We start from the raw sequence: 27,038 nt of genomic DNA, 5'->3' as shown, positions 1-27,038 counted from the left end.
GGCTGACGTTTCGGGCCTAGACCCGAAACGTCAGCCTCTCTGCTCCTATGATGCTGCTTGGCCTGCTGTGTTCATCCAGCCCTGCACCTTGTTGTCTCTCATTATATATCCACTGGTTGTCTTTTATTCACTGCATGTGTTTCTTCCTCAAAGAACTCCAAAAGACTTATGAAATATGATCTCCTTTTCCCAAAACGGAACTGACTCTGCTGGATTACCTTGAATGTGTCCAAGTTCCCTGCTATAAACACCTTTTGACATGTTCTCTATGATAGCTGTTAAGCTAACTGGCCGATAGTTTCCTGCTTTCCATCTCCCTTTTTGAATAAACAGTGATATTGGCTATCTTCTAAACATTTTAGTAGTAAATCAGGAAAATGTTATTGCTTTCTGCAAATTTTATAGGTAGACTTGCATTTATATGGCCTCAGAACGTTTCATAGTCAATTATATTTTTGAAGTGCAGTGCTGATTGTAATTGTAGTTATTATGTCAGCCAATTTACTCACAACAAGGTTTGCCAAAATTCCTTAGTGATAATGAAAAGACTTTCTTGTTTGCAAGTATGACTGAGGTGCTGACTTAGGAATAAATATTGACCACAGCCAAGCATAACACATGTGCTCTTCTTTAAAATAGTACCATGAAATGTTTTACATTGAACAGAGAGCAGATGGGGTCTCAATTTAATATCTCTTCTGAAGGACAGTACTGCGATGATTTTAGATTTTAGTGCTTGTATCACTGAAATGGGAACACACAAGCTTACAGTACAGAGATGAGGGTGATACCATCCATGCCAAAGCTGACAAAATGAAACCAACTGAGCTTTAACAGAAAGAAAGTTTATCTTTTAAGTCATTAAAGTTTGCCGTTTCAAGCAAAACAACTGACTTTGGAATATCAGAAAAGCTGCTTGGCCTGCTGTGTTCATTCAGCTCTGCATTTTGTTGTCTCGGATTCTCCAGCATCTGCAGTTTCTGCTATCTCTGACTTTGGAATATCTCTACTTCAGGATGGAGATTAAGTGGAAAGGCACAATACACTTACCATTCCAAAGAAACCTGGCCGATCTTCAGGTACATGGATATCTGGATAAACATTCTCCAGTAACCATTTGAAGCTTTTACATTGTAGTTTCTCTCTCAATTTTATCCTTTCTGATACATCACCATAAGGTTCCTGTAAATCAGGAAACGTAGGGAAATATATTAATTTCACAGTAGCGCAAGTATAGCAATGAAATAACAAATTTTAACAATTTTAAACCAGCTTACTGATTTCTTAATCTTCATGACCTAGACAAAGAAAATCTGAGATGGTGATAAAACAGCACTTCAAAATAATCAATGCAGTCAAAGCTTAAGTTGTGACAAAAGTGAAATTAATTATTTTATCAGCTGTTTTACCAGAGTGTTTAAAACAAAGAATGCAACTTCTAAAACAAATCACAGCTCAATAATGCTCACCCCATTTCACAAGTTGGTAGACTTTATGAATTATCCTCAAAATTTGCAGTATCGGGAAAAGGGGCGATAGATTTTTAAAACAAATTTGTGTTTTCTATCATCTCTGAGTTTTGATACTCTAACTCATAGGAAAAAGTTTGTGCGTGTAAATTAATCTTCAAAATTATGATCAGATGTTTTGACTTTTGAGGTACTAATGATGAGCTCCCACCACCTCCACTCAATTAAAGCACAACATTCAAAAACTCTGTTATATTATTAGTGTAGAGTTTCTTCACTTGAAAGATTAAAACAACTTAAAAAATGAAAATAAGACTACTCTTTACATACAATCAAGTTAAAATAGAATCAATACTTTGAAATTTAAAACAGTTATTGGGCATTGTTCATATTAGAGCACTTAAGTAGACAATTCTAAAGATTACAACTCACCAAACGGGCATGTGGATTCCTGTGAAAATACAGTTCTTTATATTCATCCATCCAGACTTGCGCAGCACGCACACTATTTGCCAGGGCTTTACTCCTTGAATATGGAGCTTGTTTAGGAAAAACATGGCCCACATGAGAACAAGGATGTATTTCTAAGGAACCCCCACACTGCCATATCTGAAAAAAACAAGTCATCTTCATGGAGCATGTGCAATTTTATATCTTAAATCGATCAATGTTTTATCCTTCCATTAATTGCATCAAGTACATTTCATTACTTTCTAAATTTACTCCAAAGAGAATTTTCCACACCATGATTTTTAAACTTGACCACTTCGAAGATGTGTTTGGAGAATGAATGATATTAGACAAATTGGTGATAATTAGGACAAGAATACAGGCCATTTTTTTCTCATTCCTTTCCCAGATGCTGAGATTAATTGCAGCTTACCCACCAATCCTGGGACTTAATATTATTTATTAATGGGACATAGGCTTTGTTGGTTTGTCATTTATTACCCATCGTTAATTGTTCTTGCAAAGATGGTAATGAGCTGCCTTCTTGAACAAAAAAATCTATTTGCTATAGGTAACCCCATGATGCTGTTAGAGAGGGAGTTACAGGATTTTCATCAATGACACTGAAAGAACAATATATTTTCAAGTTAAGGTAATGAGTAATTACATGGAAACTTGCAGGTAGAGGTGTTCCCATGTATCTGCTGCCCTTGTCATTCTAGATGATTGGTGTCATGTGTTTGGAAGATGCTGTGTAAGGAGAATTGGTGAATTTCGACAGTGCATTGTGTAGTTGGTACACTGCTGCAACTGAGTGTCAGCAGTGGAGAGAACGAAGGTGGATGCAGTGCCAAATAGCAGGCTGCTTTGTCCTGGACAGTGTTAAGTTCCCCGTGTGTTACTGAAGCTGCACTCATCCGGACATGTGGGAGCATTCCATCACTCTGCTGATTTAGACAGATAAGGATGGATTTCAGACAGATAGGGATGGAAGATTTCCTTCCCTGAATCAGGCAGGTTTTTAAGACAACCAACAATGGGTTTCATGGTCATCATTGAATGGAGATTAGCACACAGGCTATGATCAACGTCAAGGCTGGATAATTGTTCACCAAACCAAGGGAGAGTTTACACATTTAGCAAGCAGGACAGCCAATACACCTTACCCTGAGGAATTGAAAGCCTTCAGGAAAATAATGCCGTTTTCAACAAATTGCTTTGTACTGGACATAGTCATAGTTTCAAAAATGTATTATACATCTTTTGATTTATTATAAAGCAGATCATAATTTTAGATACCTATAAAAAACAAAAAGTGTGTTTGGAAGTAAATGATTCCTTAACAAAAATGATTTAATCAAATACAGAATGGAAATATAAATTGATGATGCACACCAGCACTCAATTTAGTTGTACCAACTTCACTCCCTTTAAATCAAGAAAATGAGGCCAAGTAACTAAATCACATGCTTGTCAGGAAATTCACTTGCAAAACAGTCGAATTAAGCATTTTCTTCTCACATTCACAGCCATCTCATTACTCACCACAACCCCAACCTGTACTGCAATACAGCACAAGATTAAATATATGTCCATATAAACCATTAAATGTATATCATTTGTCTGTAAGTCTTTGGTAGGACAGTTCTCCTCTAGAACATTAATCCAAGATGATCCAACTTTTCTTCTGAAGCACGATAAAGGAAATTACTTTACAATTAACACCCCATACTTATAAATTAAGGATGAATGGAATTCTTACTCTGAAAGAAAATTCCAAGTTCTCTCCTCCCCAGACCTCCATCCCTGTGTCATATGTGCCCAGATATTCAAAATATTTCTTGCTGACAGCAAACAGCCCTCCAGCCATAGTGGGAGACCTGTTGAGATAGATTTATTTCAGTTATTTAGAAATAACCTTTGGATCAATTCTAATCAGCAAAATATATGATCAAACTAGCAAAAAGCTGTAATTTTAAATGATATTCTATTTACCTGTTACTGGCCCAATCGTCAAAGAATTGGCAATGCCGATTATAAGCTAATATATGAATACTTCCATTAACAATTTATTTTAGATACCTCATAACAATTAGCTAAATTCTATACAGGCATACAATGACTGTGTGAAATATCTTAAATTATGTAATGTTAATAGAGTAGGAGATAATGAGGTATCACATAAGGGACTAACGAATACATTTTAAGCACGTCAGGAGATAAGTAACTGAACTAATAACTAACTAACTGCAAGGTAGAAAGTTGACAGAACAGGTAACTGATAGCTATTCAGAATGGCAGATGGTGAAACACGGGTTCCCACAAGGATTAGTGCTGCAGGCCAATGTTGTTTACAATTTATATTGATGATTTGGAGTTTAGAATCAAAATCAATTTCAAAATGAGTGGACAGCATTATGGTCACCACAGAGGAAGACTGCAATCAATTACAAGATATTAATAAACCTGCAGAATGGGCATAAAATTGACAAATACATTTTGCTAAGAAAAATAGGTGGACACATATTACCTGGATAATCAGAGACTAAATGAGTTGAAGAAGCAAAAGCATCTGAACATACAAAGGCACAAACTTTGAAAGGTTGCAACAGAGTTCAATAAGCAAGTAAGGTCATGCATGGCCAGGAGACGGCCAAATGAGGCATAGATATAGTGAGGGGAGAATTTGATTCACACAGTAACTTTTAGAAAGTCTTTTTCCAGTTTAAATATAGAAGAACCATAGAACTAATGACCTTCAAGTAATTTACATTGTGTAGTTTATCAAGGAACTGCCTGATAGTGGCAGTTATTGGTCAATCAGCTAAAAGCAACTGATGTTAATTTCTCTACCAGAAGCTAAACTAACAAGTGCGGCTGGGTTTGTGACACAATGGTAGCGCATCTGATTCCAGACCAGAAGGTTGCACGTTGAAGTCATGTCAGGCTCAGAAGGTTTTACCTAAATCAGCTAGTGACTCATTAGAGATTCTATTTAAGAGAGATGAAGGCCTTATAGCACAGTGGTAATAAGCCTACCGCTAGGTTGAATGGTCCAGGTTTAAGTGCCACCTAAGGTGGAATTTTGTCATAACCTGTCTGAACAGGAGGATTAAAACAAAATAACTATGAGACACGGGGCTACAGCCATACTAGCCTATAAACACACAATCTCAGAAGCTAAGCAGACACAAGCCTGGACTGCCTGGAAGTATCAGGTGCAGCCAGCTAATGGGCTTTTGTAGACTGTGTTTTGATTACACCTGTACAGGCATAGAGTCCCTACCTCTGGGCCAGAAAGTCAGGGTTCAAGTCGCACCTTGCACAGGCATGTCCCTAACAATTTTGAATAAATTTGTTTAAAAATAATTTATAAGAGACAGGTTTTTCAAAGCACATGATCAGTGAGGGGCATACAGTTAGGGAGAGGTAAAAAGAGCGAATTTTGAATAAGGTTCGTGTGGCAGTTCAGTGTAGAGAGAGAAAAGAGGTGGGTTAAGTGTGTAAAGGATTAGTCACATTTATCAGTTAAGGTTTATCAATATCTTCCTCAGCCTTAACTTAAACTAAAGTATATAACTGAACTAAATTAATAGCTGTATTTCACTTGTTTTAACATTAAGACATGGTAAGGCAGCTTGCACATGTTGAATGTGTGTCCTGTAGCATGTGGGAAGTTGTAGATGCTGCAGGTGACCTAGGTGACCACATGTGAAGGAAGTGACATCAACTGCAGAAATGAGGCTTGAGTGACCACTGCCATCATTGTAGCTTCCTGAAGCAGTGAGAATTGGGAACATTTAAAACCCAGCAAAAGAGAACAAAGAAATTGATTAAAAGGAAATGTGAAAGTCAATATAAACCAAAGAAGAACATAAAGATTGCTTATGCATTTTAAGAATGTTAAAAGGAAAATATTAGTCAGACCAAATATTGGTCCATTGCAGGCGAGAATAGTGAATTTATAGTGGAGAATAGAAAATGAAGGAGCAACTAAAGTTACTTTGTGCTTATCTTCAAAAAAGATACAGAAAATCTCCCATACCAGGCAACCTAAGGACATGTAAAAGCGAGAAACAAAAAGGTATTAGTAAAGATGTAGTACATGAAAAGTTAACCGCTTTGAAGATTGATAAATTCCCAGGAACAGATAAGCTTCATCCCAGAGTGTAGGAGGTGGCTAGAGAGATAGCTTATCATTGGTGGTCATCTTTCAAAATTCTATAGATTCTGAAAGATTCCTGTGGACTGGAAAGTAGCAAATGTAACCCTGCTATTTAAGAAGAGAAAGACAGCAAGAATACAGGCTGTTGGTTTTGATGTCAATAGTGGGGAAAGTATGGGGAAAATCTATTACGAAGGATATGTTGGCTGGACATTTAGATATGAATGGCAAAACTGGACAGAGTCAACATGGATTTGCAGAAGGAAAATGATGCTTGACAAATTTAGGGTTTTTAAGAATATCATTTGTAGCATTGATAAAGCAGAACCAGTGGATGTGACACATCTAGATTTTCAGAAGTCTTGTATTAAGACCATGAGATTAATAAATAAAAGTACAGTGCATGAGATTGGGGGATGTATAATAGTAAGGATTAAGAATCGGATTAACAGATGGAAAGCAAAGAGTCGGAATAAACGGATCATTCTTCAGATGGTAGGCTGTTGCTCTTGGCATTCCACAAAGGTCAATGCTGGCTCCACAGCTGCTCAATCTGTATGCAGTAAATGGTTTGGATCTCGAAACCAATTGTAGTATTTACACCATTTTCTGAGGACACCAAATTAGGTGGAACAAAAGTTATAAGGGGGTTACAAGGAGGTTTCAACAGGACTTAGACTAAATGAATGGGCTAGAACATGGCAGATGGAATATCACGTGAATAAGTGCAAAGTTGTTCACTTTGATAGAAAAACAAAGGCAGAGTATTTCTAAAATGGGGAGATGTTGGGAAATGTGAGTGCACAAAAGGAATTGGTTATCCTTGTTAATGAATCACTTCAAGTTGGCACACAAGACAGCAAACAATTAAGACGGCAAAGAGCGTGCTGGCCTTCATCACGAGGGAATTGGAGTACAGGAGTAAAGACACCTTGCTCAGCTGTACAGAGCATTTGTCAACCTCATTTAGAGTACTGTGTACAGTTTTGGTCCCTTTATTTAAGAAGGGATACACTCAGCATAGATGAAGCGCTGTATGCAGTAAAGGTCACCAGATTAATCCCTAGGATGGTGGAATCATTTTATGGGCAGCGACTTGAGACCAGGTCTGTATTTCATAGAGTTCTGAAGAATAAAAGGTGATTACATTGAAACTTACAAACTCTTACAAGATGAGATAGGGTGGATGTAGATGCTTCCCCTGATTTATAAGACTAAAACCAGAGCACATAATCTCAGAATGATGGCTAAACCATTTAAACTGAGATGAGAAGGAAGTTTCTCACTCAGAGGGTGATAAACTGTTAGAATTCTCTGCTCCAGAGCACTGTGGAAGCTAAATCATTGAGCCTGCTTAAGACAAAAGATTTCTGGAGATTAATGACATCAAGGCATATTAGCATAGCGTAGAAAAATAGCTTTGAGACAGATGATCAGACATGATCAAACTGAATGACAGAGCAGGCTTGTAAGGTTGAATGTCCTACTCCCATGCTCAAACCAAGTGGTAGAATAAAGTAACGTTAAAATTGCATCAAATCTTTGTTAGATCACACTTGCAGTACTGTGAAAATTCTAGCTACCGTGTTACACCTAGGGTTACGAAAGTGAGTACAAAAGGGATTGAACAAGGAAGGTAACTAAACTATGATGTTATACCCATCAGAAAAGAATGAACATTGTTTCTTTTCTTACCTGAGAAATGGAGGCTAAGGACTGACCTAATGGACACCTTTAAAATTATGAAAAATTTTGATGGAGTAGACACAAACGGTGTTTTCACTTTTGGGCAAAAGTAAAATTGGAAGGAGCAATCTGAGCAAGTAAACAAGAAATCTGTTAGAGATTTCAGAACAGATTTCATCTACCTGCAGTGGCAAGAAATTCAGATTCATCGAGCACAAACAGCAATTAAGACCAAGGTGAAGTGAAGCTAGATAATCGTAGAAAGAAGAAAATCGAAGGCTGTGCTGATACAGTCAGTTGAGGAAAACTGGAAGGAGGCTTGAGTGGAATATAAAAGGCATCCTGAACTGGTTAAGCTGAATGGCTTGTTTTTATGATATTTATTATAATACTGTATGAAAAATGAACACATTACAAACATACATAATTTATTAAATACTAAATTTGCATTTATACAAGAAGCCACTACTACAAAACTATTAATGAAACAGCTCAGTGGAAAAGCACAGATCATGAAGGAGAGAAACCAGTATGCTTTCTTTATTTTAATGAAGAATACAACAGGAGATCTTCTCTGCATTAACAGAGGTAAAAAAACAATTTATCCAGAGCCACTGAAACGATTATTTAAACACCTCATGTAGCCTTACATGCTGGCTTTGCTCAACTGATGATGACAATTTTTCTCAATATGACTTGTAGTTTGTTTGACAACTCAAAGGACATGTGAGAAGCATTATACTGGAACTTTGTATAGTTTTTTTCCTCCAGGATGCATTTTAGGGGAGATGAATATGGTCAAAGAAATTCAGCATTATTTCCCACAGTAAAGGTTAGTTGTTAAATGTGGCAAATAAATATCACATTTAACTTCAACTGAATTGGCTGACAAGCTCAAGTATTTTCAAAAGTTGTTAGCAAGAAAATTCACAAGTGCCTCCATAGATGATGTCACACACAGCAGGCTGCCATTTAAATTTACACAAAATTAAAATTTGTTCTAATTTAACAACCGGCATATCACAAGTTCAGGGGTAGTGGGGATAATAAATTGTACTCTGAAACAGTAACAGGGCTTAACATTTCCACTGTGACATTGAAGGTTTTAGCTTCAATCTTTGATCTGTATTGAGTTTGTTGACTTCAGGCAAAATAACTCTCTTTGCACAAGTGGCTTCTACACCTTGCAGCTAGGTGGAGGAGGAGAAGCAAAGCTCTGATCTCAATCTTGACTGCTATCCAGTGAGAGCTGTTGAAATGTGTCAATGTTAGTTGTGGACAGGATCCAACAGCGCTGTTTCTCTCCCAAATTCTTGACTGTCTGCGACCACTGATACATGCAACTCAATACGGCAGTTTATTCCAGCTAACTCATTAAGATCTTAACTTTAGAACACTTACAAATGGAAAAAAAAGTACGGCTTACAACTATGCCTAACTTAATATGATCTCTGTGGTCCATTTCATAACACAGTGTAAGTATTCCTGCCAGAAAACATGAACCAGTAGAACAGACTGCAGAATTACCCCACCATCAGTATTCCAAAACCTACAAAGAGACAAGTACAGACGCCTGCTTGCAGACTACTGAAAAAAGCTCCCTGTGTTTTTGGAGCTGCAATCATCCAGCGCAGTTGAAGAGCATTCCATCATACTCCTGAGTTGTGCCTCATAAATGGTGCATAGGCATTGGAGAGTGAAGTCATGAGTTACTTGCTGCAGAATTTCTAGCCTCTGACTTGCTCTTGCAATCACAATATTTGTAAGGCTAGTCCAGTTTAGCCTCCAGCATGCTGATTGCAATGGTAATGCCTTTGGATATCAAGAAAAAAACTGGTCAGATTGGATTTGTGAATAGGACATGCCTGGACAATTTTACATATTGCCAGGTGGATGCCAGCATATGTAGCCATAGTCGAACAGCTTAGTTAGGGGTCCAGCTAATTCAAGGGCATAAGCCTTCAGTTTTATAGGCAAAATGTTACCAGGACCATAGTAGCCAGCTTTCAGCCAATCTTGCCACCAAGAGTCACAAATCAAATCAAATTCACTCAAGTCTGGCATATGTAATGTAGTGATCACTACATACTGCCAGGCAGTGAACCCGTAGACTTGCAACACCACACTGCAAAGCACACAAGCTTTTTTGTTTAAAAAACATTTTAGGGACTGAATAAAGGCTTCAGGGTGCAGTTTTGTGGATGTGGAATGGAGCTTCCTCCTCTTCCTATTAATTGTTTAGTTGTTCACCAGCATTCTTTCTCAGATGCAAAAGGACTGCAGAAATTGTTACCTACGCTGTGTCATAAAATGGACCACAGAGATCATGTTAAGTTAGGCATAGCTGTAAGCAGTATATTTTTTTTCCATTTATAATCTCATCAATTGGTTGTGGGATCGGTCATGAGCTGCTTCCACTGTTTAGCATGAAAATAGTCCATGGTTTAATTTCACCAGAATGACATCTCCTTTTGAGAAATGCCAAATGCAGCTTTTGGGAATCCCTTCTGCATTCTGGGTAAGTTGATATCCTGGTTGGATTGTGAAAGTAGAATAAGGGATATTCTGAGTCATAAGGTTTAAGATTGTGGGCAAATATAATTATTCGGCTGTGGATGGCCCACAGGGATGTCCCGTTTTGAGTGTATTCATCTATTCTGACACTATCCTACTAAGTGGGAGGGTTGTGCCACACAACATGATGGAGAGAACACTCAGTGTGAAGATGGGATTTTGTCTTCACAATAACTGTGAGATGGTCACTTCTATTTATATGGTAATCGGCAGACGTATCTGTAACAGGTAGAATGGCAAAGACCAGGGTTTTTGGCCCTGCTTGGTTCCACCACACAGGCCCAGACTAGCAGTTATATCCTCCAGGATGCAGCAAGGTCAGCCAGCAGCAGAATTCCTCAAGCCAGAGAATATTCTGTACCCTCACTACCTTCAGCATTTCTTCCAAGCTGTGCTCAGATTCATCAGCCGATGAGTGCTGGTAGGTAGTAATCAATAGGAATCTTCTTTGCCACTGTTTAACAAGTTACCATGAAATTTTACTGCATGAGAAGACAACATTGATGACTCCCAGGGCAACTCCCTCCTGATCTGTACCACAGCACTGCCCATCTTTGCTGAGTCTGTCCTACTGGTGGGTCAGGACATACCAAGGAATGGTGATAGTGGAACATTGAACATAGTGATATTCTGAAAATCAGACCTTACAGGGAAGTTTAGGCTGTTTCTTAAATAGTCTATAGGACTGCTCTCCTAATTTTGATACAGCCCCCAGATGTAAAAAGCAGACTTTGCAGTGTTGACAGCACTGGGTGCGAGACTGCAATTTCCAGTGCCCAAGTCACTGCAAAGCCAGTCCATCCAGTTTAATTCCTTTTTGGTTTTTTCTGTATGATTTTGTACACTTGAGTACCTTATTATGTCATTTCAGAAGGAAATTAAGAGTTAACCACACTGCCATCATTCTGGAGTCACATGTGGACCGGATCAGGTAAGGACAGTAACTTCCTTCCCTAAAGGATATTCATACAAAAAGAACAGAAAGCAAGCAAACAAAAAGAATTAACCTTTCAAACTCATTCTGTTGAGATGTGTGACATACATGCTATAGAAGCTTGCACAGTTGAGATAGCATTATTCAAGTTTTAGATAAACGTGGGTTTTACAGCGAACCAACAGTCCCAGGGAGGAGAAAGGTGCTTGCTGTGAAAGAGAAGTTAAAGTTTCCTGAAGACTGTTTCAGGGGAAGTATGGGAGTTCTACATAGAATCAGAGATGGTAATGAGATCAAGTATCAAATACTCAGATTGGGAAATGACTGAAGACAAAAACAAAGTTAAGGTGTGTTACCTTTTGGCTGCATAAAGAAACTGCAGGTATTGAAAATGAAGTAATACCATTTCCAAGTACTAGTTTTAAGGGAAAGAAGATAAAGGAATTGCAGTACCACAATTTGTTGCAGGAAAAATAACCAATTAAGGTTTACTCCTGCAATATAAAATCTCTGAACCTGGTCAACTATTTTACTATGTTGTAGCATTTGCCAACTGCTCAGTGAATACAATGCAAATATTGTAGTTTTATCTATTAGGGCTCGAGGGCTACTGGTTTTACTTTTGATAGAAAGCTTTCCACCACATTTCCTCTCTAAAGATGTTCTGAAGAAAAGACAGTACCTAATAAATTACAAAACACAAGAACCAAGTACGGCAACAGAGAGTACATTGCTGTTTGCCATTAAAAAGTAAACAACAACCTTGTCATTACTTTTGGCCTGAGTATTGTAATACTTAGAAAGCCATACTGACTAATACAGACACACCCTACAAGGGTGTCAGAAAAGGCAGATATTTTAAAAACTTAAACAATATCCTACATAATAGACAATTTTTTCCAATATGTTGTCTATGATTGTCTCCATGAATTGGCACAATTATTTTTACATATGGTAGTATAAAGTTCAGATATTCATTGGAAGTTTTAACTTGATTTATAATCCAAGAAATGCCATGTCAAGATTCTAAATAGATAATATCGATCCGATCTTATTGAAACACATGCAAAGATGCACTTTCTATTAATCGACACATCAATTCTTGAACTTTTTTATTAAACACAGAAGAATTGAGCACTAGTTGTCATATATCAATAATGTCTACAGTTGAAAAATAAATTAAAAGAATGGAAGCATTGAAACATCTTTCAAAATGGAAATGTCACCAGTGACCACAAACTGTCTCCAAAAGCAAATACATTTGTAGGTCCCCCATCCAAAAGCTATCAAAGTAACACTTACATTTGTCAATATAATTTGCCATTGGGTAGCTTCAAAGAAATGCAAATTTGGAAATTGGATCCAGACATTAAAATAGACCAGATTATAGTTGCTTTCATCTTTGTCAACAGTGACATACTATTTTAAAATGTACTTGTGTTAGGCCTTGGAATAAATTTACAGTGTATTGAAAAATGTGTGGTGTTTCAGTTAACACTGCAAGATACTCCAACTTACTTAAGATCAAAAGAACACTAAACCTTCAACCAATTTTAATCTGAATTTAAACACTGCATTAAGATTTCGAACATAAACAATTCCAGCTCAAATAAAAGGAAAGGTACCTCCTGCACAGACTATGTCTGTTAAGACACGGTCTAAAAAAGACTGATATTCAGCAAGTTAGTCAAACTCCTGCAACATTGCAGACTTGTGGAGTTTTCAATCCTCTCCAAAATCAAGGTTGAACAGCATTGCAAGCAATGACATTATTTGAGATCAGTTTGCAAATTTATGTCAGGAACACAAATCTTTAAAGTTGTCTACCAACAACCTAAATCCCAGCTCCACAAGAAAAACATATATGCATCATAAAATCATCAATACTGTGGTTTTAAATGCTCTATCACTTGGTTGTAAAACTTTCCTGGATAGTCTAGATCTTTGCTATCTTATACGTGGCAATTCAAATAAAATTAATTATCTAATGAATAGGTGCTATTGACGAATAGAACAGACTAGTGGCAAGCTGTAGCCTTATCTTCTGAATTTTCAAAGCAAATTTAACGGAAGTTGTCATCTCTGTAACCAAGAGGATAAATCTGGAAATACATCTGTTCTCATTACAGTTTCAAGTGCCTGGGTATCATGCTACCTAACAGTTCATGTTGCTTTCATGTCTTATTTACAGTTTCTAGAAAGCTAGTTTTCAAAATACCAGCATCATAACCCTAAAACTTAGTGAGAAGTTAGGTCACATATTTAACTTCAGTAAACTGGTGTAAGAATTGTTTATAATATTAACTGAGGCACTTGATCATACTTCACTTCATCAGTATTGATGAAAAGTAAATTGCTGGTGAAGCGGGTACTCATCAGCACAGACACAAGAATGCCAAATTTCTGTCAGGAAGAATAATTTATACTGCATGAGAAAAGGATGCTGAATGGTTGGCAAGTCAACTCTGATTGGTAAAGATACTGCCATGAAAAATCTACCACTATCGTGTCTCATGCTTTTGTTTGATTCAAAAGCAGTGTACTGCCTGGACATGTTATTTCTGTTTTTGGAATTATTGGAATCATTCTATATGTAATCCTATTAATCAGAATCTGTAACTCACTTAATAACATCAATTGGGGATCGCCTTCGTTTCCGTTCATGCTCAGGAATTACATGCCAAGTAAAGACCAGCCTCCAGTCAAACCCACCAATCTGCGGCTCTCCAGAATTTCCGAGGAACTCAAAGGTATTCCAGTCGATGACATCAATAACAGGACATACCACAGCTGTTTCTTCTTCCTTGATTCTGTCAAAAAAACACAAATGAAGCATCACCACAAGTTACTGAAATGTATTGCAAATTTCCAATAATTGTACAAGGTTCTTGTATTGAGCCAAAATGCTGCCAAATAACATGTTTTATCCATTCTTACACATCACATTTAATAACAGCTGAGGTGAAAATTATTGTGAAAAAAGGTATTACTACAGTACGAAAAGTACCTTCAAACACATCTTATGGCCAGCATTGGGTGAACACTGTCCATTTGTGAATTGGAAATAAAAACAGCAATTCAAGGAGGTGTAACAAAATGCTTTAAATATAATTTCATGGATTGAATACCTGCAGCTTTCATTATATAACCACTCAGCATTCATGAAGTTGTTACAATGACGTAAAATAAAATGTTTTCTACTGAGTAAACATCATAAAATAAGCAACAATATATTGAGTGACAGTCTGCAGTACTCTACTAATGCAGTAATCTTGTGGTATACCTTTAATTAAAGTCTGTATAATAGTTTTTCATGCAATTTACTATTCCTGGCAGATTTATGGACAAGGAGGAAAAGATAAAATGTCAACCACGACCAGCAACGCAGTGTCCAACAAAATGGGGATCCAAATGTGAACGCATTGCAAGAAATCAGATATGAGAGATTACAGAGGTATGGCTACAGAAAAAACAGGATGGGAACTGTATATCACAGGGTTTATAAAAAATTAGCAAAGGAGAATGAGTAAGTGGAGAAGCTATAATTATTAGCAATGACTTAACGACCAGTAAAAATAAAAGTGACAAAGCTATCAGGAAGAGGATCCATGTAAATGGTGTTAAACGGTGAAAACTAATCATGACACTCACGGGATTAGTTTACAAGCCACCTAATTTTGAAGTGGGACAAAAGGAAGAAATGTGTGAACAAATTTGGAAAGTAAGTAAAAGTACTGAATTATCACCACTGGGGATTTCAACTACCACAAGATAATCATTAGTCAGAAGAGACACGTGGATAAGAAAATAAAACTCCAACAAGTGTACAAGACTTCTACAACGTAAAAGGAAGGATTAGCTATAAGAATTTAGCAATGGGTAATGAACCAAAACAGATGATAGAACTAAAAATAGGGGAACATCTAGGCGATGAAGATCATAATACATTATACAGTTAAGGATTGAGAAGAACATAACAATTTAGACTGTAGGAAAGCTGGTACAGGCCTGAGAATAGAACTTGGAGAAACAAAATGATAATGTTAGGTAACAATAATAACTTACAGCAATAGGAAGAATTTAAAACGGTGTTCACCAAATCCAACATAATTTATTTAATTAACAATGGGAACAAACTAAAAACTAATCAAACACATGGACAGAATATTGGAAATTGGAGCATTAGAAAAGAGGCATGAACCAAGACAGAACAGGGAGCACAGCAGGCGAAAAAAACCTAGGAAGGCAAAGATGAATAATCAAATTATCACAAAAATTAAATAGGAACTGATATATATGGAGACAAAACAGAAATCAGAAAGGTAAATAATAATTATTCAATATGGCAGAAGATAAGATTTGGAACCCCACATAGATCAGTACAGGAACTATTTTGTTCAAGATTTACGTTAATGATTTAGACCTGGTAATCAAATCATAATTTCTAAATTTGCAGAGAATAGCAAATTGAGAGGGCTAGTCAAGTCTAAGGAGGACTTCCACAAATTTTAGATAATAATAAGAAAATGAGAGCTTGGTAATGCAGAATTTGAGTCTTGTTTAAAAAAACCATGCTGTCGAAACTCTATCTTACACTCATTAGGACAGATGCATAATGCTAAACTTCAAAAGCAGCAACAATTTATACAGCATGGGAAAATACACCTCGAATTACCATGCCCAAGGGTTTTCTTTCATTCAAAATGGTAATGTGTAAAAGTCAAAGAGGAACAATGCTGAGCTGGGTGAAGAGGGACCAGGGGGTATCTTCATAGTCGGCTAAGGGACTTGTCCAAATCCATAAATCAGACTTGGCACGCAAGCCCCAACTAAGGGGTTTTCCATGGTCAGCCCTACAGGTTAAGTGCAACCATTCTGGGGATTATAAGTATGTTAGGCAGGGTGCCGTGTAGACAGACATCGGTCCATGGGCTGTGGTCAGTCAGGGCTGTCCTGCAAAATCGGTCTGGGGGGTGTACCATGGTCAATCCTGGCAGTCTGGTCAACAATAGACCGGGGGGCTTATAAGTCGGTACCTCATGGAAAGTGAATAACTCAACTCTGGGGATGGGTATTCTTATATTGGATTACTGAGAGAATAATGTCAATAATGGGGAGATAGTAGGGTTGGACCGTCCAGTGATTGAGGTAAAGGCTGGAAGCTGTGGAAGATAGGGTGTTCAAACAGGTCACGGTTACTCTGGCCTCTACATTGGGAGGTGTAGGGCCAACAATGGCAAGGGAAGTTTCAATGTGACAGGCTTAGGGGTAAAGCAGGAACATTAATAGTATGTAAAGGGCATGAATGACAATGAGGGAGAAACTGAAAGGTGGTAGGAACTCCAGGTACCACCACACAAGAATATGAAGAATGGGAGAAAATTCTTTCATCATACAGCCTGCAAGTCACTCCCAATGTGAAGTAGTTGGAACTTTGCCATGTCAGATCAAACGTCAATTGCACAATAATGACATAAAATGGCTGACACCATGTGCTAAATGGGCAGACTAAGTTACTTATTCTTCTTTGGGGGCATAATAAGTGTTTTAAAATTCAAGGCCCTGTCACAGGGAATTTGCAATAATTATGCTTCTACAGATTCAGTACTGTACCCATCTGGCTTCAATTCGAACACCATTGCAAGTCATTCACATCTAAAAATGCATTTTAAGAATTATGGCCTAAACTAATCACGAGTATTACACTGTGTGGACTAACAGCCTAATAAGACTAAAGCACTTAAACGTAGAATCAGAAGTTGCCATTTCACAAATATTGGAGCACTGGACTACTCTTCAGTTGCTACATCCTTACATGACCTGATATGTGGGAGGGCCTTTGATTTTTTTTGTGTGGGTGGTGGTTAGCTACCAGGGTGACTTACTGTAGAATTATACTCCTCCAAAGTAACATGAAGACAATGCTTGTGCAATACACATTTTGATAAGGTGACATACCTCAGAACTCCTTGGCATGACACTGTGAGAGGGCATAAATGGAGGTTAATTGCGATGGATGAGGGGACCCAGGACTTCCTTCAATATATTATGTCACCCTTCAGATATTGCTCACAGATTACCTGCTGACACATTTGACAAGGACAATGCCATGGATGTAATCCTTGTGGCCTTGCTTCAACTCCAAAAACAACGCAGAACATGAAAGTAATTACAACTTGGTCAAGCAAGCCCACCAGTAAGAACAGCAGTGGCTGCTGCACAACCTCCACAGGGAGAAGTAGCAGGTAAATATCCACAAAGGAGGTGGAGCGGAATGATGAAATCTTGGGTCTACAGGTCCCACTTATTTTCTTCAACTCTATTATTCGGCACCTATGTTTTTGTTTCAGAATGTCCTAGGCAATCGCCAAACCATATTATCTGCGGGACTTGAGCTCAGAAGGACTGGTTCCACCCTGGTGACCATCAATGTCACAGTTGCCCTGAATCCTATTGCAACTGAGGCCCCTGTGTGGCATCTCCCAATTTCTCCAGATCATAGCATTCATATGCTTCCTCTCATGACAAGGACAATAAAAGCAGTCCAGGCAGTAGGATTCTCCACCATCATGAGCATTCCCCCAGATGCAGGATATGATTGATGACACACATGGTGCTGTATCACCAGCCTGCAGAACTCAGCAAAGTCTTCCACTCCTTCAATGCACAAATTAAATGATGCCAAATTTTGGAGGTCAGAGCCTGATACCTTTGGAACTGCCATGATCTGTAAATATTGGAGAACTCACAAGGTTCTCAGGCCCTACAGGGATGGCTGCTGGGAAACAGGCATGACTCCTAACATCTTTACAAAACCCTCACTCTGACACAGAATGAAGATACAGTGCTGCTCATGCTTCCTCAAGATGGGGTTTCGAGGTCTGGATCGCTCCAATAGTCTTGTAATATAGCCCAGAAAGGGTGTCCTGAATCACTGTGGTATGCTGAGCTCTTCGTAACTGGAGCCAGCAAAGGGGGAAGTTTTCATGGATGCAGACAGAAATGGGAATCAACAGCAATCACCTGAAGAGGAGAATCAGAGCATTGACCAGGAAGGCTGCCAAGACAGTATGCCACAGTGATGCATCATTGAGTCAGAAATAACCTCATTCCAGAATGAATAAGCTAAGTTTGGACTCTGTTCAATTGTTTAATATTTTGTTGACAAGCAGCTCCTGTTTAGTGCAAGGACATGTAGACCTTGTTATGTCTGCAGTCCTCAATCGTTTCAGTTGCTAAATAAACGTCTTGTTATCCATCTAACCTCAGATATTTCTAAACTGCTCCTTCAGACATGTTATGACACACATCTGGTGCACATGGAACTTTACCCTGAGTCAAAGCCCACTTTCAAGTATCCACGTATAACACGTTCTCCTGACTGTTTGGTAAAAAAATCAACAATGAGACAATGAACTAAAATTGAATGGTATTAAGGTAAGGTGGGTCCTAAAGCTTCAGTCTGTAAATCATATCCAAGTGTAACATAGTAACATGTGGCACGATAAAACGAGTGACCCCTGGTCTGTTTTCTCTGTCTCCCATAAACATACCATCAGTTAATCCAATGGAATCCTTCCATGCAATTGAACATTTTCTTTGAAATTATGTATTTAGGTTATTGTTCTAAATAATTTTCTGATCTTTTATAAATACAATTAACTTCACAGAAATGAAATCAAAATCTGCCTATTTTTAAGAAGCCCAAATTCCATAATCATAGAACTATCTTATACACTTGTATCACAATCCATGAAGAGCTGTACCATGTCTTGGTACACAAGTGAATGAGATAATTTGTTGAGAGAGTAGCTGACCTCTTGGAGAATTGTGTGGCGTGTCTGGGTGCAGCATTCGTGCATGGTCATGCAAGAATGTATCCCAAATTCTGTAGCATTGACGACACATGGAAAGATTGCATAGAGGTGTCATCAGCCATCTCTCCATTAGATACACCTCTTCAGCTGTCAGCCATCTACATACTCCATCTACTATCATGAAGTACCTGTACCCCTGGAGATGACAAGCGGTGAAGGTGCCATGGCAGCTGCCAGGATACCATGCGCACACTTTCAAAAAAAAACCCAGTTAAACATGGAGGAAGTAGAATGCCTTTCTGTTTATAAATGCAGAGTTGCTCAACAGTATGGGGGAAGGCCACATAAATGCAGTCAATAATTTGCTGCATCTGAGAGAGTCCCGTGATGGAGGTCAATCACACTGTTGTCGACACCCATCAGCAGTGAACTCAAATTAATCCAATAAATAATCAAACAAGGCATGCTGTACCTGCTTTATGCTGTAATGGTCACCTGCTTGCAACATGCCAATCAGGTCAGCCTATGTTTTTAAAAATCTGGAAGCACAGACCTTCAACACCACCATCACTTCAATGGGAGCTGACTGTGCCCACCCATAAACAATTGGTGACGTACCTCTCCAAAAAGATGCACACTCTGATATCAGCTGCCTCACTCACACATCCACTGGTATTGTCACAACCAAGTAGCATTTTTTTGTTGATACACCCTACAGTAAGGGTATCACCAATGTGCCTCCCGTCCTAACATCAGGCTGTATTTGGTGTCACACCTTGACGCACATCTCTACCTGAAGTAGCTCAGGTCTCTTGTCCAGAAATGCCCTTCTCAGTGAATGCACTATTATAGCTGACTGGATTCCCTGCTCTACCTTACGGACCCCCGGAGATTCACTTTGCCCTAATTAGTCAAGTAGCTACAGATCAAACTTTGACCTTGATACTCTCAATGGCCATTGTGTGGCATTGCAGGAAGATCTCTGATCCCTTCCCCAATTACACAAAACTCTTAAATACACCCTACTTCCACATCTCACCACACAGCTGCCACCATCTATGGTACTTGATTGCCAAACCTCCATTGCCCATTATCTTAACTTAGACCAACAACTCACTCCAACACCCCTCTGTGCTCACTGACCTACATAGGCTCCTACTCACGCAACATCTTTACTTTAAAATAATCATCCCTGATTTCAAATATCTGTTTGGCTTTGCCCTTCCTCATCAGTGCAATCTCTTCCACTTCCACAGTCCTTCAAAATCTCTGCACTTAGCTAATTCTGATCTTTTGCACATCCCCAATTGTAATTTCTTCACTACTTGTGGCTGAGCCCCTTGCCTCTTTCCAAACTCTGAAATGCTCTCCCTGCACCTGTCCATCTCTTCACCTCACCATATTCCTGAAAACCTTTGTCCAGGGTTTTGACCCAGTGAAACCGAATGGAAGGTGATACTATTTAAAAGCCAGGATGGTGAGCGGCTGGCAGAGGAGCCTGGAGGTTCCCGTGTATTTGCTGCAATTTTGACATCACAGGTTCTCAGTTTGCTGTTGTGCTTCAATTGTCTCTTTTCCATGATGAACTTCTGACCTGACAGTTTTGGGTGAGTTGCTGCTGAACAGATCACAGTACCTGCTTCAAACCTTTGGGAGGTTGAACTGCATTGGGAAGCAGACATGCTACTTGGAAATCTGAAACTGCCTGCTTACCCAACATAATGTCATACAGTCATCCAGCAATGAAAAAGAGACCCTTCGGTCTAACTCATCCATGCCAACCAGACATCCCAATCCAACCAAGTCCCATTTGCCAGCATTTGGCCCAAATCCCTCTAAACCCCTCCTATTCATGTATCCATCCAGATGCCTCTTAAATGGTGAAATTACACTCGCCTCTACCACTTCCTCTGGCAGCTTGTTTCGTACGTATACCACCCTCTGCCTGAAAAAGTTACCCCTCAGGTCCCTTTTAAATCTCTCTCCTCTCACCTGAAACCTGCACCCTATAGTTTTGGATTCTCGCACCTTAGGAAAAAGACCCTGGCTATTCACCCTACGCACACTCCTCATGATTTTATAAACCTCTATAAGGTTACCCTTCATACTCCGACACTGCAAGGGAAAAAAACTCCAGCGCTATTCAACCTCTCCCTATAATTCAAACCCACCAGTCCCGGCAACATTCTTGCAAATCTGAACACTTGCTAAGCCCAAAGAAAATCCAGTCCAGAGTATTTCTACTTATGAGGATAAAAAAAAAAGTCATCAACATGAAGATCGCAATAAAAAAAGAAATTTGGATTCAGAAGCAACTTCACCAATCAAACTGTGGCAAGAATGCTGAACTCGCCTCCAGAGGGAGACGTTGAGTTGAATAGCACAGATGCACTTACAAAGATAGGCAAACAGGGGGGGTGAAACAAGTACAGGGTTATGCCGAAAAAAATTAGATGCCTAAAGGGAGATCAGATTGGAGTATAAAGGCCAGCATGAGCCAGCTGACATTTGAGAGCACTGTGAACACTTTTCTATGGGGATAAATCAGAATTGAGACACCAATCTACCTTTCCAATAGTGGTTCCAGCCAACCTATATGGCATTCACAGTGGCAGTCCAAGAACGTCAAGACATCACCTGTGGCTATAGATGCACCCAATAATCGTGCACGAACTAAACCTTCTCTCTTGCGTGCACGTATCAACCGCACTTTGCGAAGATTAGCCACATAGTCTTCTAAAGGCTTTTTCAGGTGTTCTGGGAAAACAAACAACAAAAAAATTAAAGGCCAGATATTACGAAAAAGGTTTGCTTTGGTGCAACATTTCCAGAGAATTCTAAAATGCATTTCACTACAGATTCACTGTAGTAACACATAAGTGTTCTCAACTTTTTTTGAGTTACTATTCAATCGCAGCTTTAAATCTGAAACAATCTATGTATGGGACGCAATTGCTCAGAGATTTCAGGGCAGTGTGCAAATTCGGTGCAGAGAGGAAAGAGGTGCTTTATGCTTGCTTTTTTCAGTTCACAGTTCGTAAAGTCTTTTTACAAGATAAATTGAAGCCCAAGATCAGAAGCCCAGCACAAGGAAAAGAGTGACGTCACAAGAAAACTGTCAGTTCATTGGTTGGTAATAGCTGCTAATTTGATAATAAGTTACTTTCAGATTGAAGATCAATAAGAGAATTACTTACAGATTACAAACTAAAACAGCAGTAGGATTTTTTTTTTTTTAAAACAAATAATAGAAAAGCAGGGCGACATGGTGTGTTGCACCTGCATGGTGTGGGGGCTGGCAGACCCAAAGTGGTTCATAGTGACCACGTCTGTAACAAGTGTTTGCTGCTTGAGGAATTCAGCTCAGAGTTGAGGAGCAAGAGTCTAAACTTTGAATACTGCAACACATCAGGGAGCAGGGAGGAGGGAGGAGGGAGAGAAAGAGTTACCTGCATGCTACGTTTCAGGAGGCACTCACACCTGTTAGATTAACTATCTTGAATTCAGGTCAGTAGTCAGGGACAGGATGGTGTGACCAACAATGAGAGAGGTAGCGGGATTCAGGATGTACTGCTGTAAGAGCCTCAGCCCTTAAAGTCATTGACGTTTGAGATTCTTGCACCTTATATGGATGAGAGCAGGAGCTGTAGACAGGATGAGCAAACTGACCATAGTTTCGTGGTACAAGGAGGCATGCAAGAGGGGGAGAAAAGAGAAACGTAGTTGTAATCACAGATAGTACAGTTAAGGGAATAGACACTGTTCTCTATGGCCAGGATCGAGAGTCCTAAAGGTTGTGTTGCCTGCCTGGTGCCCTGGTTCAGGATCTCTCATTTGGGTTAGAGATGAACTTGGAAAGGGAAGGGAAGATCCATTTGTTGTGGTCCATGTAGGTACCAACGATTTAGGCAGAAAGAGAAAGGAGGTTCTGCTGAAGGAATACGACCAGCTAGGAGCTAAATCAAAGAACAGAACCAAAAGATGTAAATCGCCAGATTACTACCCGAGACACAGCCAATTGGTTCAGGGTCAACACGATTAAAGAGGTAAATACATGACTCAAAGATTGGTGCAGAAGAAATTAGCTCAGAACTCACGGACTTTGGCAGCAGTACTGGGCAAGGAGGAAGCTGTTCCAATAGGACAGGCTCCACCTGAATCATGCTGGGACCAGAGTTGTTGCAAATCACATAACTTAGAGCTGTCAGAGGGAAAGGAGGAGGTAGGATTGCAGGTGGGTGATAGGGTTGATTTTTTGATTGAAACTTACAGAATACGGAGTAGCTGGATAGAGTGGATGTGGAGAAAACATTTCTACCAATAGAAGAGATGAAAACCCAAAGTCACAGCCTCAAAGTGAAGACAATCCTTCAGAAGTGAAAGGAGAAATTTCTTTAGCCATATGATGGCCAATCTATTGAAGTTGTTACTGCAGAAGGCTGTGGGTGCTAAGTCATTGGGTGTATTTAAGAGAGAGATAGAAAGGTTCACGGTGAATAAGGGGTTCAAGGGTTATGGGGAGAAGGCAGAAGAATGAGGGTTGAGAAACATATCAGCCATGATCAAATGGCAGAGCAGACTCAAAGAACTGAATGGCCTAATTCTACTCCTATATCTTATGGTCTAACAGAAAATAAAAGGAAGAGACAGAATGTGTGAATGTCATATAGTACCAAGGAACCATAAAAGTGTAGGGAAATTCGATTATAGAATAAACTTAAAGGCTTTATATCATATTCGGAAAAAGGTAGATAACTGACAAGAAGATCAAAACTGGGAACTTAACATTCAGGTATATTTGATCTTTCAGAGTGGCTTGAGGGACAGAAAAGGCACTGGAATAGCACTGTGAAGGTTTGAAATGAGGACAGTTATGAGAGATGATCTAGGCTCAGATGACAGAGTCCATTTGAGTGGAGGTAAAAAAAGTCAGCAAGGGAAAGAAGATATTGTTAGGAATATTGTATAAACCCCTAAAAACACTGGTGGGACAGTCTATAAATCAACAAACAATAGGAGCATGTAAAAGGAATTGAACAATAATTATTGGCAACTTTAATCTTAATGTTCATTGGGTTAATCAAATTGGAAAGGATAGCCATGACAACGAATTCAAAAAGCGCATTTGAGATAGTTTCCTAGAGCAATGTGTCATGGAGCCAGCCAAGGAGCAGGTTATCTTGGATCTGGTAATGAGGCAAGTTTAATAAATAACCCCAAGTAAAAAATCCCTAGGAAGCAATGACCATAACATGATTGAATTTAATAATCATAGGGTGCAAAACTTGGTTCCAAAACGACTGTGTTTCACATTAAGGGAATTACAACGAAATGAGGATAGAGTTAGCTAAAATGAACTGGGTGGATAGACTAGCAGGAATGACAGTAAACAAGCAGTGGCAGACAATTAAGAAGGTAATTCATGACCCTCAGCAAAAATATATCCCAGTAAGGAGGAAAGGTTCCAACAGAGGGATAACAAACATTGGCTAATGAAGGAAGTTAAGGAGAGTATAAAGTTGAAGCATAAAGCATATAAAAAAGGAGGCCAAACACAGTGATAGCCCTAAAGACTGGGAAAAAATCAGAATCCAGCCAAGGAGGACTAAACAGATAGTAAAGACAGGGAAAATAAACTACAAGGGAAAACTAATGAGGAATATAAAAACTGACAGTAAGAGCTTCTTTAAATATATTAAAAGGAGAGGAGGTCAAAGTGAATATGAGCCCCTTAGTAAATGAATCTGGGGAGCTGGTTTTGGGGAGTAAGGAAATGGCAGAGGAGTTGAACAGATATTTCACACAGTCTTAATGGTAGAAGATACTTTCAACATTTCACTAACACCAAAGAATACAGGGCAGGAATTAAGTGCCATCACAATCAATAAAGTAGTAGTATCAGACAAACTAATGGGGCTAAAGGCAGGTAAGTTCCCTTGCCTTTATGGTTTATATCCTAGGATCCTAAAAGAGGAGATACTGAAAGAGTGGAGGCATTGGTTGCAATTTTCTAAAAACCTAGTAGCAGAACATTTGGACAATCATAATCTAATTAAGCAGAGTCAGCATGGCTTTAGGAATGGGAAATCATGTCTAACTAGTTTATTTCTGCTTTTTCAATGAAGTCTGAACCAGAGTGAATAGAGGGGAACCAGTAGGTGTGTTGTATTTGGACTTCCAGATAAGATACCTCACAAAAAGTTATGATAAGATGAGAGCCCAGAGTGTTGAGATGTTATATTGGCATGGATAGAGAATTGGCTTATCTGCTTCAAACAGTGAGTGGGGATAAGGGGCTCTTTTTCAGGTTGGCAATGTGACCAGTGGAGTTCCACAGGGATCAGTGCTGGGACCACAACCATTTACAATATTTAATGATGACTTGGAAGAAGGAAGTGAATGTACTGGAGTACAATTTGCAGACGACACAAAAGTAGGTAGAAAGGTAGGATGTGAGAGGGATACAGATTACAGAGAGATACTGATAAGTTAAATAAGCGGGCATAAGTGAGTATAATGTGGGGAAATGTAAAAGTTGTTCATTTTGGAAGGGAGAAGAAAAGAACAAAATATTATTGAAATGGTGAACGAAAACTGCAGGAAGCCACGACACAAAGGGTTTTGGGGGTACTCGTCCAAAAACACAAAGTTATCACACAGGTGCAGCAAGTAATCAGGAAGGCTAATAGAATGTGGGCCCTTCCATGGAGGTTGGAGTATAACAGTAGGGAAGTCTTACAGCAACTATACAATGTTCTGGTGAGATCACTTCTGGAGTACTGAGAGCAGTTTTGGTCCCCTTATTTAAGGGAAGATATCATTTCATTGGAGGCAATTCAGAGAAGTTTCACGGGGATAATGACTGGAATGAAGGAACTACCTTATGAGCAATGGCTAAACAAGTTGGGACTTTGCTTACTGGAGTCTAGAAGAATAAGATTAAATTTGTGGTATTTTACAATGTTTTCATTGAAACATGTAAGACGCTTAAGGGGCCTGACAGGATAAATGCTGAAAGGAGGTTTCCCTTCATGTGAGAGTCTAGGACCAAAGGGCATTGTCTCAGCATAAAGGGGTGCCAATTTAAATCTCAAATGAAGAGGAATTTCTTCTCTCAGAGGGTTGAGCGTCTTTGGAACTCCTTGTCACACAGAGTTTTGGGGGCAGAGTTCTTATGTATATTTAAGGCTGACATAGATTCTTGATCAGTGTGACAATCAAGGGTTATGGGGAAAGGGCAGGAAAGTGGATGTGAGGAATGCTAGATCAGCAGTCATCCTACTGAATGGCAGAGCAGGCTCAAGGATTTGAATGGCCTACTCCTGTTCCTACTTCTTATGGTTTAAATAACTTCTATTTTCATGTGTGGCACAAGAACGTGGTCTTGTAGGCTCTGAAAGTGATAGCAAACTAACCAAACACAGACTTGGCAAGATTCTAAGTGAAGTTTCAGAATGCTGCTTATATGCCAGATCAGCAAACACTAGATGATTTAATTACAACACACTGAACAGCCACAAACTTACTTTTATTTGCACATGATGAGTTTAAACATTAACATAATAAGGTTTGAGAGAGGTGGAAAAGCACACAAACTTTAGGTCACTGAACCTTTTCAAAGCAACATGAACAATTGGCAATTGTTATAATCGTGGTGTAATGCCTGGGTAACAGTCACTGGTGGCTCGTGGTTGGGTTGAATGCTAATGTCAATCCTCCTTCCTATTTTGTTCAGTCATCTTTGGTGGAGGAATGACCACGAATAAGGCACAATAAGAGAGGATCTTGTCCTTGGTTTATTATATAATGGTAACAATACCAGTTACATGAACTCAAACATACTAACTATTACGAACAAAAGATAGAAAAGAAATGTGTGCCTTCATCAGGAGATTGCATTAGAGTCCACTAACTCCAAACTGCCCCCATACTCCACATAGCAG

General features: G+C 39.0%; 1 protein-coding gene across 1 annotated transcript in view; it reads right to left on the bottom strand.

Moving 5' to 3' along the window:
• The window catches only part of LOC109932838 (UDP-N-acetyl-alpha-D-galactosamine:polypeptide N-acetylgalactosaminyltransferase 12), a 71,802-nt gene that overhangs the window by 10,164 nt on the left and 34,600 nt on the right, over positions 1 to 27,038 (bottom strand). Inside the window, exons 4-8 of the mRNA XM_048608307.1 lie at positions 21,663 to 21,852; positions 13,903 to 14,088; positions 3,682 to 3,799; positions 1,902 to 2,078; positions 1,051 to 1,182 (exon numbers count right to left, since the gene is read on the bottom strand). Coding sequence (XP_048464264.1) covers positions 1,051 to 1,182; positions 1,902 to 2,078; positions 3,682 to 3,799; positions 13,903 to 14,088; positions 21,663 to 21,852 — 803 coding nt within the window. The remainder of the gene's footprint in view (positions 1 to 1,050; positions 1,183 to 1,901; positions 2,079 to 3,681; positions 3,800 to 13,902; positions 14,089 to 21,662; positions 21,853 to 27,038) is intronic.

Source organism: Rhincodon typus, chromosome 2 (genome assembly GCF_021869965.1).
Source record: "Rhincodon typus isolate 14 chromosome 2, sRhiTyp1.1, whole genome shotgun sequence".
Lineage (NCBI taxonomy): Eukaryota > Metazoa > Chordata > Chondrichthyes > Orectolobiformes > Rhincodontidae > Rhincodon > Rhincodon typus.
This window is presented reverse-complemented; position numbering and strand designations above follow the sequence as displayed.